Here is an 18,005-nt window from a genome sequence, read left to right on the forward strand (position 1 = left end):
GCCCTGATATTGCAGATAATTTTGAATAACTAAAGTTTCCTAGTGTAGGTTGAGCATAACGATTGCTCACACTTCCATTGCTGTTGTCGTCTGTAACTGCGATGGTGATGATGATGGTGTGCCGTCACTGATGGTGTCGTTTTAAGTGAAAACTCAGATTGGTTGTGTTCCCTGAATACTTGATTCAAGCCTTGCGTATTTTACACACAGCTTGAGTCTTATCAAGAACTTGAGGCAAGTCCTTGTCGCAGCTAAAAACAAAATGAATCCACACTGTAGATTTTAAACAGCCTGTAGCAGGATGAATTTCGCTGTCCCCCCCCCCCCCCCCCCCCCCATAGATGAGATGATTAAGAACATTAATAACCCGCCTTCATTCAGCTTCCTGTGTGCTTGACGTAACATCCTTAGCTACACATTTGGTATGTGAGGCTGCTAGGATACATACGAATAAATAATATTACACTGTGTAACAATTATTTATTTATTTATTTTGGTTCCTGGGTAGTAATTGTTATTTCCTAATTACTTATGCCTCAAAAGTACAGAAAATGGCTATTATTCCCCACAAACTTTGCTTTTGTGACCAGGATAGTGATATTTCGAAATTGACCTATTTTCCAGAACATTTCAGATAGATTCAGTGCTGAGTAAACTTGGAATAACTTCTAGAACTTTCTAGAACTTTCCAGTAATAGTAGTATAAATACAGGGGCCTTAAGCCCACCAGTTCAGTTTAGTTCCAGCTGCCTAAGTGGATACATATCTGCATTTTTCTGAGATGGCATCAAGAGACTGCAATGGTGGCATTCCTGATGGGTCTCCAAGGCGGTTTCCCTGCTATCTTTACCTTTGGGACAGCAGGGACACCAAGGCGCACTACCACAGGTGGGACTGGCCACAGCGGACCGAGTCCTCCGTGTGCAGGAACAACGTCAAGTGGGAGCCACTGGTGGACCCCCGGAAGGTGCTGATGCCACCACTGCACATCAAATTGGGCCTTATGAAACTATTTGTCAGCGCTCTAGATAAGGAGTCGGCAGCCTTCAAGTACCTTCAAGACTTCTTCCCTAAGCTGTCTGAGGCAAAGGTCAAAGCCGGTGTCTTCATCGGACCACAGATAAAGAAGATCCTGGACTGCAATGAATTCCCCAAGAAGCTCACTAGTAAGGAGAAAGCGGCTTGGAACAGCTTTGTCGCAGTGGTTCGGGGCTTCCTGGGCAATCACAAGGCCAAAAACTATGTGGAGCTGGTTGAGACTCTGGTGAAGAACTATGGCACAATGGGCTGTAGGATGTCCCTCAAAGTCCATATTCTTGATGCTCATCTTGATAAATTCAAGGAGAACATGGCAGCGTACACGGAGGAGAAAGGCGAGCGCTTCCACCAGGATATACTGGACTTTGAACGCTGCTACCAAGGACAGTATAACAAGAACATGATGGGAGACTACATTTGGAGGCTGATTCGTGAAAGTGATTTACAGTATAATCGTAAATCTCGAAAAACTACTCGCTTCTAAATCTTTTGTAGTCATTTTTGTATTACTTTAGTATAAATACATGTTAATTTGGATTCATATGTTGTTTTTTTCTGACTTTATGTTAACAAAAAGACACAAATTCGCCCGTTTTCTCATTGGAAATAGGTAAATTTCAAAATATCACTGTCCTGGTCACAAAAGCAAAGTTTGTAGGGAGTAATAGCCATTTTCTATACTTTTGAGGCATAAGCAATTAGGAAATAACACTTACTACCCAGGAACAAAAATTGTGTTACATAGTGTTATCAGTGCTGACACGAATTAATGCACAAACATTGTTATATCAAATTTATATGCATATACAAAAATAAATTAAAATAAACGATATAGGTCACTGTATCAATAATCGTACCGTCAAAAGTATCGCGGTGTATCGGCACACCCGTAATTACTATACAGTGCTATTCTCAATGCTTAAATCAGGGTTATTTTAAAACAAAAAGCTCAGAGATTTAGAATCAATATAACAATTTCACAAATGTCCCTTTAACCACGATGCAATCTAAAATGTATATTTGTAATAAATATTTTGTGCACATCTTTTATGGAAACTTAAGATCATAAAACCCATCTACCTGAGGTGTGCAGCTGCTGATTGGACGTATTTCATTACTGAGAGGTGCCATGGAAACTAGTAGTTTGTAGTTCTTGTTCAACACTCTGCTACAGGTAGCAGGATCCAGGCCAAGCAGGCTCTCACAGCGCAGCAGATCCAGAGGAAATCCTGACAACATATCATATGCACTTATAGTGAATAACAGACACTGGTTGTGTATTTCTAAGGAGCTAGCACATCACACTTATTAACACTGTAAAATAAAGCACTAAACAAATTATTTCATAAATATGCATTACATCGTAAAACTTAATTGATTTATTTAAAACCAGTTAGGATACAGTATATAATAAAAAAGAACAAAAAAATTAGCAGTCTATTTGGGGATAAAAATAAATAAATAAAAACTCTTCCATTCCACAGTTCTTAAACTAGAACATGTGTACCGCAAAATGTGACACACAACAGGCTGTGAGAGAATGTACAAATATATCAAAGCAAGGGGCTTTAAAACAAATTACAGTGTAATGTAGTTGGTTTAACTGTGTTTCATACAGAGAAAACCTAGTTTTGTGTTCTGCCTTAGATGGTTTTCAAGCCTGTTTCTAGAAAGAAAAAAACAGCAACTTCTGCACCAGTCTTTGTACAACAGAAAATTACCGTTATTTGGCTGTTCAAGGTCTGGGGCCAAGTCCTTATTATAGCGCAAAAACAATATAGTATTTCTGAGTGTGAGTGCATGGTCAAAATATCTTTGGGCTTCCCCTTCAGCTGTGCTTTGGACCTTTTAAAACAAAATCTGCATTAGTATTACTCATTGTAGTCTGAGATGGACATAACTTATATATACTAAATAAAACATTGTTATTGAATATAAAAGGAAGAAGTAATGGCAAACTAACAATTTCTCTTTTGGTAGCACTTGCCCAAAATGTTCTCAATAAATTACAGGTGACTTCGTAGAACTCCTCACTAGAAAGTATTGCAGAACTTGATGGCAATAGTAAGTTCTGTATTTTTAATCTTCTCTTCTTCATTGTTAAAGATGAAATAATGACTGGTTTATAATTATCTTACTACGTAATTAAGTACGCAGAGTAATTGCACTTAATTAAAATTTATACTTTACCCACTCTAGGTCTGAATTGGTATGTGTACCAAATCATTTTCTGAAATCAAGATATCAAAAAGCATCTATTTGTTTTAGGTATTTATTTTATGATCTGCTTAAGAGTAATTGCTCAAAAATTCTCCAGCACTTTCATGCCAATCATTTTGAATCATTCCTCCTCTCATACCTGTCAAAGCTGCTATTGTCCGAATGACGATTTGAGAATGATTTTGTTGGCATGTTTCTTTTATAGCGTACTCGTTTCAGAATTATGCACTTTTACCATTGTGCTACCTTCAACCCAAATGAGCCTTCATGCAGAACTATACAATAGTTATGTAAGTGGGTGGTTTTGTTTGAATCAAAGAAGGAGCTCTACACAATATTATGTTTTAAAAACAAATTTGTCCTAAATAGCCTTATTTACTATACTTTATATACAGAATATTCATACAGTTGGACAACATAATGGTGGTTCCTTACACATTACATTGTACACTAGCATTATAACTAATGCTGTGGGATTATTAGATTTAATTTTGAATCAGGCTTACTGACACCCATCCACAATGACTCAATATAAATAACAGTACCTTAAACATTTTGTTTTTGAAATCTGTAGATGGAGGAACCTCTTAAATACAAAATATAGAAATAATGCAACATGCCTTACCTTTTCAAGTTCCACCAGAAAACTGTCTAACGATTCATCCGAGAGTTTCCCCACTTCAAACATAGTGACAGCATGGCTTTTCAAATTCTGAATAACACAATGACAATGGTTAAAGAAAGGGGCTTGTTACGAGGAAATTCCAGGTTCAATCCCAGCCACTGACTCACTGTGTGTGACCCTGAGCCGCTAAACTAACTTGTGCTGTCCTTCAAATGAGACGTAAAACTGAGGTTGTATTGTATTGTAAGCGACTCTGCAGCAACAGTTGCGATGCATAGTTCACCCCTTAGTCTCTTTAAGTTGCTTTGGATAAAAGAATAACAACAACAAACATGATTTTAACAACAAAAAAAAAAAAAAAAAAAAAAAACATTTTGTCAAACGTTCTTTATTCTTGGGATTTTTTATATATGGGATTTTATATATATATATATATATATATATATATATATATATATATATATATATATATATATATAGACTGTATATAAAAAAATCATGTTGGATTAATTTATTGATCATGATTTTTAGTCATAGCACATGATGATCACATCACGTTTAAAATCTTTCCCATTTCAAATGGGCAGAGTATATAGATTGCTAAACCCAAACGTTATCATGTGGTTTGTTCATAACACAAATCACAACACACCCCATATGAAATCCATTTAATCTTTACCACTTACCGGTGACAAATTCCCCATCATTAAAAAGGCTGTGAGTGTTGAATCAAACAGGAAGGCAATTCTTTTTGTATGACCACTGGGCATGCTCAGACTGCTCACACTGGCTGTGTCTGCTTTAAAATAAACAATACATTAATTTCAGACAGACGTTTTAAAAATTACAGTGGTCCTCCAACACAACTTCTGCAAAACACAAATGCAAATTAAAAACAAATACACATCAAAAACCACAAACAAAATAACCAGAAAATATATTTAATGGAAAAAAAAATAAGCTAAAATTATTTCTAACTTGGCCGTTTCCTAGTATTGCAACTTGCTGAGGCTATCAAATGGACAACTTCAGAGAAAGAAGCAAGGGCTGAGGGGGTCACGGAGGCTTAGTCAGTTGGATAGAACATAGGATAGAAGGTGGACTAAACTCTGTATCCATTGATCCTGTGGCTGAAAGCAGACAAAGCAGCATAGCAGTTCGTCCTCATCCAAAACATGTAAGAGTAATAAAATGTGGGCAAAAAATGCATCCAAACCAACAGCAGGATAACTTTGACCATTAGGACATTAAAAAAACAAAAACAAAACACTGAACATATTACACTACTGTTTGCACATACTGTTTATTAAAACGTTTGGTTATTATCATAACCATGGTTTCCTGAAACACAAATGTATCCATTACCGAATGGGTAAGTGTACCAAAGCTGTCGCAAGGCCAATATTGAACGAACTGGACTACTACAAGCCGAGGCCGCCTTGTGTGATACCATTTCGGGACCGCAGTAACAAGTAGCTAGGTCGATCAGTCGATACAATCTTGTAAAGGTGTGGGGAGGAGCCCAAATCACTGCATTGCAAATGTCATTGACAGATGCACTCTTGAACAAAACCATGCCCCTGGTGGAATGGGCAGTGAGCCTTTCTGGAGGGGGCAATTTGGCTCTCACAGGTAGTCCTGACTGTCTCTGTTGTCCATTTGGGCAGCCTCTGTATAAAAATGGCTTGCCTATGGGACTTGGCCCCATAATAGACAAAAATTGTTCATTGCTTCCAACTCTGTGTTCTTTCCACATAATACGCTAGTGTCCACACAGGGCAGAGCGTATGGAGCTGCCTCTCCCTATCAGACAGGAAAAGACGTAGGAGGTAGATGGAAAACCTCCAACTCCAGACTAGTTGATGCGGAATGCCGAGATCTGGATTAGTACGACGTGTAAACTCTGTCCTAGCTTCTGCAAAAATGAAGCAACATTTTGCAATTGAAAATGCTTTCACCTCACTCTCCCGCTTAGCAGAGGTGACAGCCAGCAAGAAAGCCTTTAAGTGACAAAAATCTCAGCTCAGCTGAATGTAAGGGCTCTGTGACGGGGTGCAACCCCTTACGTCCACCCGCCCTGGGTGTATTGGGTTTATTTTCAGTTTGGGTTATGTAGCACAGGTGAGTTAAAGTGTATTTGGGCATGGGGAATGCACAAATTAGTTCACGTGCACACTGTGCCTGGACTAAATTGAATGATTAATTAGTAATAAAGTCTTGAAACAGCTGTACATAAAAGCAGCATGAATTTCTCACTCAGGGTTGGTGTGTTCAGGGTGAAAGAACAGGAGAGAAGATGAGGAAATCAGAAAGATATTGATACAATTGCTACTTGTGCTGGAAGGACCAGCATGATACTTTGTCACGGAGTGACCCTAAAACCCTTCCCTTGTACAAGGAGCGAGCACCTTTTTTGAGCGAAACAGTATAATTTATTTGAAGTCTTCCCACTAATGATGCGAATGGGAATGTAGAGATGGGAGCCCAGCAAACAAGATTTAAGTTTTTGCAGGTATCAAGTAAAGGCCCTTGCTGCCCACACCTCTGATGTGAAACGCTGGATGCTCAGGCCTGTCGTGGTGTTCGCAGAACCAGTCCGAGCTGAGCCTGGAGTTCGAATCCAGTTGGGAACATGCTGAAATATTAGACATGAATTGGATGACTTAACCTAACACGTATTGATTGAAATATAATACTCGTTGTCAATACTTACAATATTGCATATGTTCCTTTCAAAAAGATCTGTACACTCAGTAGAAAACAATGGATAGATGTTGTGTGCAGTCTATGAAAGCACCTGCTGGAAGGAGTCAGACTTGGCGGTTCTTATAAGGCCTTGTTAAAATATTGCAGTTTTATGAGAAAAATTAGCTTCTTTTGTTACTTTACTTTCATTACTTCATATCTCATATTAATCAACACCTAAAAACTGGCAAAATGCTAGGATGTCTTAAAACCTGCTTCAACTGGATTTGTATTAACTTTTATTTTAATGTGTTAGAAAGCAAACTGGCAGCGCCCTGTTTCAACATGTGCTTGAATTCTGCCTGGTAACTGATTATGTCAATATATTTATTTGTCCAGTGTACAATTTGTTTTTTGCATACGTTATTTTTCCACCAATGAGATTATTTTATACCGTACTTGTGGGAGGGGTCATTTTAATTTAAGTTCGAGGGACGGTAGAAAAGGGGGAGACCCTGAAAGGAGGGGGAACTGTGAAGAATATGTAAGCTAGCGAGAACTCTGTGAGTCTCATTCGCTTTGAGCCTAGAGAAATTTTGTTAATTTACTCAAAATAAAACACCAACTTAGAATCTCTGAAAGGATTCTGTGTGAAAACCTTCTAGTCTACTTCCTTGTAAAAGAAGTCCCTCCTATTTTCTGTTCTAAATGCCCCTTTGTCTAATCTCCATTTGTGACCCCTGGTCCTTGTTTCTTTTTTCAGGTCGAAAAAGTCCCTTGGGTCGACATTGTCGATGCCTTTTAGAATTTTTAATGCTTGAATTAGGTCGCCGCATAGTTTTCTTTGCTCAAGACTGAACAGATTCAATTATTTTAGCCTGTCTGCATATGACATGCCTTTTAAACCCGGAATAATTCTGGTCGCTCTTTTGCACTCTTTCTAGAGCAGCAATATCTTTTTTTATAGCGAGGTGACCAGATTATTGAAGGTATTAATGAAGGTAATTTACAATCAAGGCATTTAATTATCTTGGGTTTAAGTTGCTGAACTTTCTTTAGGTAATTGTACTAATAGACATTTTAATTGGGTGTTTTGCAAAACTTAGAGTGGGGGCTCTGGGGGTCAAGAAGAGCTACTTCCTTGTAGTGGCCCCTGGGCAACGTCTCTGACGGCAAAAAGCTGTTCAAATCGAACTTACCATGCAATGCTTAAGCAAAGCAATGTTGGGCTTGGTTAGTACTTGGATGGGAGACCACCTGGGAATACTGAGTGCTGTAGGCTGCATGTTAAGCTCATACGAATATATAGTGGGGGCCCGATACTTGCTTTTATTATTAAATTTATATTATTTATGGGATTACCATTTAGTGGATTTCACCAACTCTCAACCCAGGATCTCTACACACCCTAGCGAGCCAGTTTGTTCTATCAGGAGTGTTAATTCCACATTTTTTACATTAGGCACAGTTAGGCATACATGCTAGCTGTTGTTTAACTGTACTCTGCAGGCAGAGTGACCACGGTGAGGTTACACAGAGAGGTCAGGCATAGTCCGAGAATGGCACAGTTAAATAAGGCTATTATTCTTAACATGTTCATTTTAAAATTTTAATGAAAATAACTGACCACTCCATGCCTATTAGTTAACACACATTTGTATATAAAGTTAAACTGGTCCATTGACAACACACTGAAAAGGTAACATAATATGCGACTAAGGGGGGGGCATACATTTTTGACTCAGCTTAACATAATCAAATAGAGCTGGTGTTACATATTAAAAACATCTCTCACATATACAAATATACTTGTATTATATTATAGCAAGGATTCTGTGAACTTTGGTCCACCTGACTTTTTAGAAAAAGGAGGAGAGTTGGAAAAAGAGAGCGATGAAATCATGTTCCAGTATTTTGTGACAAGAACTTATATCCAGTCAATTTTGAAAAAGGAGTTGACCAGATCCTTCAGGAATGTATAATTAACTTAAAAAGATAAGAAATGTCTACGCCAAGTGATGAATAGATTTACCTGGGCCTTCTGATGTATTCGATATCGACTTCCTAACTACAAGTTGTGTGGTCCATGCTCTGAAGATCTCTGAAACACTGATTGCTGTTTGGTAGAACTTAGAAGTCTATCTTTTGATGACAGTTCTTATTTTTCCTGTTCTTATATTATATTCTACACTTCCATATATTTTGGAAGGTAAGCATATTCGTAATTTAAATATAGAAATTTATACTACCGTGACATTACATATATGTATTACAAAAATGTTTTAGTCTCTAAGAGACTATGATATTATATATATATATATATATATATATATATATATATATATATATATTAGATATATAATATATATATATATATTACATGATCTTAAATCTCCACCCGTAAACTAGAATATGTACGTTTTAGAGGTGGGCATTTTTAGCTTTATACATGCATACCATGAAGGCTAAATATAACAACCACATTTGTATTACTGTATTGAAGTACAATACTGGTAAACCTGTAAAGCAATGGATCACCCAGACTGCTTACAACTTGGGATTTACGGTGGTCTGCACAACCAACCAACCAACCCAATTTTCAAAGCATTTAATAAACCAAGAAGAGCACTACTACTGCTCCGATTCATTAAAACTTCAAATTAAATGAGTCTGCGTGACTTTCTTGATGATTCAAAATGATTCTGGCCATATAGCACACCCAGTGCATGAACAAAACCACTACAGGAGTTCTGAACATCTCCGTCCTCCTTAAACATTTCCCCTAGGTTTAACAGTGTGCTCAGAGCATATACAGTACCGTGAAAGTATCTGCACTGTCTGAGAGAAAAAAAAATGACACCAAAGTTTGGTGTCATTTGTTTGGTGTGCAAGGTAATCAAATATGCAATCTTCAGGTGTGAAAAAATTATTGCCCCCCCTAGTTAACTCACTAAGTAGTTAGTGGCCGTCCTGCCAAAATCTCTCCAAGAGCAAGGTGTAAAATTGTCCAGGAAGTCACATAGAACCCTAGACTAACATACAGGGATCTGCAGGCCTCTCTCGCCTTGGCTAAAGTCAGTGTTCATGACTCCACCATCAAAAAGACACTGGGCAAAAATGGGATTCATGGCAGAGTAGCAAGGCGGAAACCACTGGCTCACTAGGAAGAACATGTCTGCTCGTCTCAAGTTTGCCAAAAAGCACCTGGATGATGCTCAAGAGTTCTGGAACAATATTCTATGGCCAGATGAGTCAAAAGTGGAAATTATTTGGCAACATGGGCCCCGTTATGTCGGGCGAGAACCAAACACTGCATTCCACAGTAAGAATCTCATACCAACGGTCAAGCATGGTGGTGGTAGCGTCATGATCTGCGGATGCTTTGCTGCATCAGGACCTGGGCGACTTGCCATCATTGAAGGAACCAATGATTTTTCTGTATCAGAGAATTCTACAAGAGAATGTCTGGCCATCCGTCCGTGAACTGAATCTGAAGCTCAGCTGAGTCATACAGCAAGACAATGATCCGAAACACACAAGCAAGTCTACATCAGAATGGTTGAAGAACAAGAAATTTAAAGTTTTGGAATGGCCTAGTCAAAGTCCAGACCTAAACCCCATTGAGATGTTGTGGCAGGACCTGAAAACGAGCAGTTTATGCTTAAAAACCCACAAATGTCACGGAGTTGAAGCAGTTCTGCATGAAGTAGTGGGCCAAAATTCCTCCACGGCGCTGTCAGAGACTGATCAATAACTACAGGAAGCATCTGGTTGCAGTTATTGCTGCTAAAGGTGGCGTAACCAGTTATTGAGTCTAAGGGGGCGATTACTTTTTCACATGGAGGCATTGGATGTTGCATAACTTTCTTTAATAAATAAATGAAACAAGTATCAAAATTCTGTGTTATTTGTTCACTCAGGGTCCCTTTTTATCTAATATTAAATTTTGGTTGAAGATCTGATAACATTCAGTGTCAATTCAGTGTGTTGTGTGATTTCTGACAACTTGTTTTGGGGTTAGTTCGCTGGTGAAACAGGTTCTGTACAAATTGCACTGTAACTGCCATCCATGGGACAAGTCGTGGGGTCAAAACCCCGAGGCAGACACCATGTCTGAAAGATGCCCCACTTTGACCCGTACTGGGAACATGTGGACGCTACTCTGGCATTTTGCAGGGTGTCAAGACTAGATTGGTCAGGATCACAAGGCACCTAACTGACCAGGTCATGGCGATTAGACAGGCTCCAAGGCTGAAAACCAAAGTCTCCTGGGCCAGTAAGGGGCTACTAACAGCACTCTCACCGTCCTGCCAGATTTGTTCTAGACACAGCGTGAGCATGGCGAGCGGTGGGAAGGCACACAACAGCTGCCTCGGCCACTGGTGCACTAAGGCATCTATCGCCAGGGGGTCCCTGTCTGAAGAACCAAAGGGGGGGGAGTGAGTTGATTCCTGGGGAAGCAAGATCTATCTCTGCTCTCTCGAACTGGTCCCAAATGAAACTCACCACTTCAGGATGAAGTCTTCACTCTGAGGCGCTGGGAACTCTCCTGGAAAGGAGGTCCACTCCGGGCAAGTGTACTGTCCACGGTGAGAGGTGGTGTTTGTGTGCCCACAGCAACAGCTTGCAGGCCACACGATGGAGACTGGGAGACTCAAGGCCACCCTGTTGGTTTATATAAGCCATCACGGTAGTGTTGTCCGTCCAGACAACAACATGTCTCCTTTGAACCTGTAAAAAATGGCAGTACTCTGAGCTTGTATGCTGTTCCTTGAAAAATGAACTGCAGGTACCTCTTGTGCCTTGGTTTTATGGGGATGTGGAAATGTGCATCCTTTTAAGTCCAGGTAAACCAGTTGCCTGGCCTGAATGAACAGCTGTCGCATGGTCAACATTTTGAACCTACATCGACTCAGATACAGGTTGACCTGCCTAAGGTCAAGGATTGGTCTGAGGCTACCATCCCGCTTGAGCACCAGGAAGTACCTGGAGTAGAACTCTTCCACCAAGTGGAGGGGTTGTACTGTGCAAATAGCTCGCCTATGTAGCAGAGCTATGTCACATTCCGAGACTACTGCTGTGTCTCGTGGGTCTGTGACTAATATTGAAGTCACGCCCCAAAAGGGAGGGGAACCATGCTTGAATTGTAGAGAATAGCCGGTCTGTACAGTAGAAAGCACCCAGATGTCCATGGTGCAGTGATGCCAATACTCCAGGTGGTTCCCTAAAAAAGGCTGCTGCCAGGCTTGTGGATTAGCCTGAGGTCTTTGCCTGTGCGGTACGCGGCAGAACTTGTTAAAGTTGCCACATTGCACTTGTGCATTCCAGTTCTGAAAACCCCCTCTGGCTGTAGTAGCAGCTGGCTGTGCCAGTCTCAAAGGCTGCTGGGGCCTTGGGCGCCAGTTTGCAGCTGGTTTATGCACATGGGGTGGCCTCTTCGGAAGCAGACGCACCAGTTCCTTTGTGGACTCCCGTGCATGGTGACAGCGTAGCAGCATTTCATCCACCACAGGACCAAAAGGTATGCCCCAGTGTAATGGGGGTGTCTAACGGCGGTGCTTTATCCCCCATCCGACACTCGTGTCTGGGAAAGCCAAAGCTGTCGCCTTGCAGCTATCAAAGCTGCAAGATTCCTGCCCACAGCCTGTCCGGTCAGTTTGGAGTTACAGAGCAGGCTCCTCTAGCTGCTGTGGTGAGGGTCTATAACTCTCAGAGACAGCCTTCAATAAACAGGTCTGGTAGGCTACCAATATACTACTACAGTTACCCAGCCATTCAGCAAACACACTGACTGAGTAAGCCAGCTTCAAAATGTTTTCTGAGAGCAGACACTGTTTGTTAGGATAGGTAGCGACAACTGCACTGTCTATAGGAGGAAATTGAGCCAAACCTAGTTTCTCTGGGTCATGCAAGTTGGAAAATGACACCATCGACCAGGAAACAGTCAGAGCTGTAGCAGGGTGATCCCTGTTTCTTTGTCCCATTCACAGCTTAAGGCACTTGCAATTTTGCAGTGGCCCTCTAAATTAATGACAACAGATCTGCCGATAGGGATATAATAACTGGTAATGGACTGTCAGAGTCAACCTCCTCAGAGGGGAACTCTGGGTTGTCAGCCTCATCAGCAGATACAGTGTACAGTATTGTAAAACTGCACAGTAAACAAACAGTAAAAACTGAACGTGCTACGTTGCCCTTGGTACAGTACACGTGCGGTGACTTGCATCAGGTCAGTATGATACCCTTGGTACGGTACCCTTGGTACAGTACACGTGCAGTGACTTTCATTGGGTCAGAATGGTACCCTTGGCATGGTGCCCTTGGTACGGTACACGTGCAGCGACTTGCACTGGGTTGGTACAGTACCTTCGGCCTCAGTACTGTACACATGCGATGACTTGCACAGGGTCAGTATGGTACTTGTTTGGTAACTGCGTTCCCCGTTTGGTAGGTACCAGGTCGGGAACGGAGCGGGTCGGTGACCTACAGGTCTGCTTGGTTTGTGTTACCGCAAGAAGCAGTACACAGGGATGTCCAACTGTACAGCTTCAGGCAAACCCAAACCCGCATGCAAAACTAAGGTAAGCCTGCTGTTAGAGCCCTAACAGCCTTCATAATGGTGCTGGAAGCAGCCACCAAGATAGCAGTGACATACTGTGGCAGACTGCAAGCAATCTAAGCCAAAGCACGTATCAACACCCAGCAGCTGTTTTAAAAATAAAAAATACACACAAGAAAAAACTCACAGTAAAACAGTAATCACAATATTACAATTCAAATAATAATTACTATTATTATTTATTTCTTAGCAGATGCCCTTACCCAGGGAGACCTAAAATTGTACACAGTTGTGATGGGGGATAAATAATAAACCAGTGCACAAAATAAAATTTTATTTTTTAACTCAAAGCGTGTTACTAGCAATCTGAAGGAGAGCACAAGCCAGCAGACTTGGATAAATGATAGTAGCTGTGTCTTTTTATGCCCTCAGGGGAAAGCATGACCGCATCACAAGTGCTGGCGTGCAGCTTTGGTCTACCTATTCAGGTTTCAGGGTCTTTACAGGTAAATACCCATTCGGTAATTGTTACATTTCGTATTTGTTAGTGAACCCAGATGCTCTAAGGAACGGTTTTGTTTCCCAGAAGCAGGATTCACGTTGTCGCAGTCAACAACTTATTTAAAATGTGATCATTTAAAATATAATCATCCCTACTGATGTCTTACCTTTGTCCTCCTGACTTGTGATGTCCGTATCATTATGTGATGATGTAGCTTCTAGTACAGGACTTCCACCTTCCCAAGTTAGGAGCATCTTCTGTGGGTCCATAGTACCTCTATCAGGTAAAAAAAACATAACAAAACATTGATTTGTCACAATTCTACAACCTGCACAGCATTTTGTAACTAACCCTTTGTTGTTTCAATTTATAATGCTTTTTCCCCTAATAATACTGTTGTAATAGGGGGGGCACTCGATGTATTTTCACTGATCCCTGCAGTTACTTAAAACACTTAAGTTTCTTATTTATGGTACTATGTGAATGTTCGTGGAGTGTTAATAATAAAAAAAGGTACAATGTATAGGAAATAAAGTATGCAACTAATACAAAAATAAGTTTCTTTTTCAGCAAAATCTGGGCAATTAAATGTATTTATATCATGCTTCATATCTTAACAACACAACATGATTTGGAAAGTTACTGAACAAGATATCTTTCAATTCTTGAAAGTTATATAATGTAGACTATCCAATACACTACCCTGCAACAAGTAAGGTGTTGCAGATTAGCAACTGGAAACAGAATAAATATACATTATCTATAAACTGCTGTCCCAATACTTGTTTTAGGAGAGCGGAGCATTAACAAATAAAAAAAATAAAAAAACTTACTTCAGTCTGTTCACAGATGGAACATTCCTCCATGTTGGGTGAAGCTGATCTGGATTTATTACTTGACCTTTTTTAAGTGCAAAGCCCAGGCGGCAGTACATAGACACAGCATTCTAAAATATATGAAGACATATATATTAATTTGTTTTAGATTATAAAATTTGAAAAGAATGCAACCAGAAAGACAACCAACGACTGACAACTCCAATCATCACATTTACTTCTACTTTTTTGCTTTAAACAACATTACAAACATAGAAGGACACATTCTTGGAAAAATCAAACCACTTAAATAAAGAAATAAAATACTGTAGCTTGATGTGAAATACTACGACTAAAACAGATTTTGGATGATTACAAGCAGAATACCGACTTTACCCATCCCCGTTTACCTTGTGACACCTGTGACTATTTTCCTAATTACAAGGATGGAGTCAGTTAGCCTATAGAACCTACTGGTCTGAAGACCAGGAAGTAACTTTATAGGTGTTTTAGGTGAATCCTGTATCTCCAATAACCAACACTAATGTATATTTATGTATATTTAATGTATATTTGCTGTGTCATTAACATTATCCTATAGAATTTTGACAAGATTTTCTGGTTAAAAAAATTAGCGTGGCTACTTTTGGGGGTACTGAGTGTCTATAGTAACACTACATTCCCTCCGTATTTATGATTATCTGTTTCTTTTTTAATTTTCTTAGTATTGCTTCACTATAGCTAGAAACATACAACATAGTGTTAATCTTATATTTACTTACAAAGAGCACTATCTTTTTTATTGCATGGATTTGAAGACAAAAACACTATTGCTCCCGTAATGTTTGCTGCTTGTCAATGCTATATTGCATATAATTGTCAATAAAGGGTGCTGTTGCAAGTGTATTCAATGTAAAAACATACCTTCACGAGACACAAGTCGATTTCCAGTACGTTAGCAAGCTGGGAAAACAGCAAAGTAAAATCAGTATAAAATAACAACAGGAATTGAGAGATTTTGTAATATATTTGAAATCAGCAAAGAGCTATGTCATCTCCCTACCTCTGAAACATTGGTGTACTCATCAATAGAGACAAAAATTTTGTAGAGAAGTGTTTCAAAATAATCACCCTGGACTCGATTCATCACAAATCCTTCCAATGGAGGCACTGGCAATTAGAGAATACAATACATATTTTAAGGCAGTCACATACCCAGGATCAAAGCTGGTTCTATGTTAATAATTACTATATGTTTTTTACAATATAAACTTTTTAAAAATACTATTGAAACTTACTTGATCAATTTTACAGAGAAAAACATCTGGTTATGTGATGTGCAGACTATGATTTTTTGGTGCAGGGATTATGAATGGATAGAGGATTTTGATATAATAATATATTGCAGTATCATATTGTAGTAATTAGTGTTACTATATATATATATATATATATATATATATATATATATATATATATATATATATATATATATATATATAATCAAACATGAAAGTGTATTAAATCGGTGAAAGAAATCACAGAAACCAAAGTGGTGCACATTTTGCAAACATAGAGTGCTCTCTCTTTAGAAGGCGTCCCTTTATACTGCGGAATCGGTTATTTGTCAGTGTTGTCCTGGTTCATGCTTGCCCCATAATGCCACTACAGCAGCACATTCATATTCGTTATAAAGGCAGGACACAAACAGCATCGTCTTATTACCATAGCTCCCGATTATAAAGGGGAAGTTCTTTATGAATAAGTCTTCATCTGTCTATGACTAAATATTACTTAACTAAATTAATGATTTAACTATGAATTCATAATACTGACAAACAGGTGATGGTAATTCCAGAATATCCCGTCAGCAACAATAAAATATACATCTCACATCCAGATAATTTGAACTCTTTCAAATTATATTTACTACAATTTGGAAAAAATAAATTACCCATTTTGTTGCAATTCAAATTTGGAAGATTTTATATAAATATAAAATGGGTAACATGAATTATAGCTACCAGTCTTCCATTTTTATCCAAATAGCATTTATATGTAGGGCAATATATGTAGGGCTTTTTGATTGATGTTAATCTAAATCAGCCAACTTGGTGATATTGCTACCACAAGCAAAGATTACAAGAGGACAAGAGGCACCTAACAAATTATCCAACCGGCGATGCTTAATTATATGGAGCGCCATTTGTGCCAAATCATACAGTAATTCAGAAACGTATTTGTTAATTCATCTAATAATTCATTAATTAATTTGTCAGGTGTTTCGAAAAAAGAGCGTTTGCTCATTCTATTTAACCAGAAGATACTCAACGACTCTGTTGCAACCTTTTCAATGGAGACATCCAGCCACACTCTGCAAAAGATATTCAAAGCGACTCTGTTGGATTTCAATGGAGACATCCGCCACACTCTGCGCAAAGCATTGCAGTCTATACAGAGAGTTTGGCAAAAAAAATTCTACGGACAGTCAATGGAGGTGTAAGAAATGTTGCTGGTTTGTGCTGGTTTTCAATATGTTAAAATCCTTTTGATGAAAATGGCAACATTAGCAAATTTTGACAATATGTCATTATTATAAAAAATGCTATTAAACTAGCTTGCATGTTTAAAATATATTATTGTGAAACACAAAATATAGGATAAAGCATGGACATAATCCGCATTACTGATATGTGATTATAATCATTTTTTCAATAAAAAAAGTGTACTTGAATGGTTCTGTGTAACAATTTTACTGACACTGCACCTGATGATTATAACTTTGTAATGCACATATTGTGTAAACCTTCAAAAATGGGAGGTCTCACCTACAATACAGCTGTCATCAGAAATGGGGACGTCAAGGTAAATGAAGCCTTTATTATACAAACCTTAAAGAAAAAGAAAAGAAAAAAGAATTTGCACCACAGAATGCAATGAGATTCCATAATTAGAGGGCATTAGATTTTACAGCATTTAAAGGAATGCTTCATATCATCAGTATTTAATATTATATCTGTTTAATATTCTATGACATGTGTCTTCCATTATTATGTGACGTTGTTTCTGTCTAAAGCATTAGTTACAAAAAACACTATGGGTGTGCAGCTATAAGTTCAGTCCCCTATGAGCTGCAGCATGCTATTTCCCATATACAACTGTCACCAATTCCATACACAACACTTGCAAAATCTAAAATTAAAATGCAGAGTCCATTGCAGTCATCAGCTGCACAGAGGAACCATTCAGCAGAACAAGGCAACAAACAGTGAGTAGATATATTAAGTTACTGTTTTAGTATCACTTTAATTTGATTTGATTAAGTTTAGTGGCGCCCTCTACAGATTTACTGAACTGAAGGTAGTCCTTGTTGCCAATTGAGAGTCTTGTATATGGTGTCGTTACAAAGGATGTGGCACTGTATCATGTTTTAAACAGTAACTGAAGCTCACTCTTGGGTCGTAGAAAGGGAAAATAAAAATATCCTGGTGAGGGAAAGAAATTAGGACAATTACATAAAACCTAATGTAACAAGAAAGCAACATCAGATTTAGTCTTACT

The 18,005-nt window shown here is 38.8% G+C and overlaps 1 protein-coding gene across 2 annotated transcripts in view; it reads right to left on the reverse strand.

Moving 5' to 3' along the window:
• The window catches only part of fam91a1 (family with sequence similarity 91 member A1), a 96,088-nt gene that overhangs the window by 40,296 nt on the left and 37,787 nt on the right, over positions 1-18,005 (reverse strand). The window contains exons 8-16 of one of the 2 annotated variants that reach the window (XM_041245340.1): positions 17,273-17,335; positions 15,508-15,614; positions 15,369-15,407; positions 14,463-14,575; positions 13,796-13,905; positions 4,570-4,679; positions 3,884-3,970; positions 2,760-2,883; positions 2,119-2,267 (exon numbers count right to left, since the gene is read on the reverse strand). In XM_041245340.1, coding sequence (XP_041101274.1) covers positions 2,119-2,267; positions 2,760-2,883; positions 3,884-3,970; positions 4,570-4,679; positions 13,796-13,905; positions 14,463-14,575; positions 15,369-15,407; positions 15,508-15,614; positions 17,273-17,335 — 902 coding nt within the window. Of the gene's footprint in view, positions 1-2,118; positions 2,268-2,759; positions 2,884-3,883; positions 3,971-4,569; positions 4,683-13,795; positions 13,906-14,462; positions 14,576-15,368; positions 15,408-15,507; positions 15,615-17,272; positions 17,336-18,005 lie in introns of both variants that reach the window. The other variant, XM_041245339.1, reaches the window with a different exon arrangement.

Source organism: Polyodon spathula, chromosome 3 (assembly GCF_017654505.1).
Source record: "Polyodon spathula isolate WHYD16114869_AA chromosome 3, ASM1765450v1, whole genome shotgun sequence".
Taxonomy (NCBI): Eukaryota; Metazoa; Chordata; class Actinopteri; order Acipenseriformes; family Polyodontidae; genus Polyodon; species Polyodon spathula.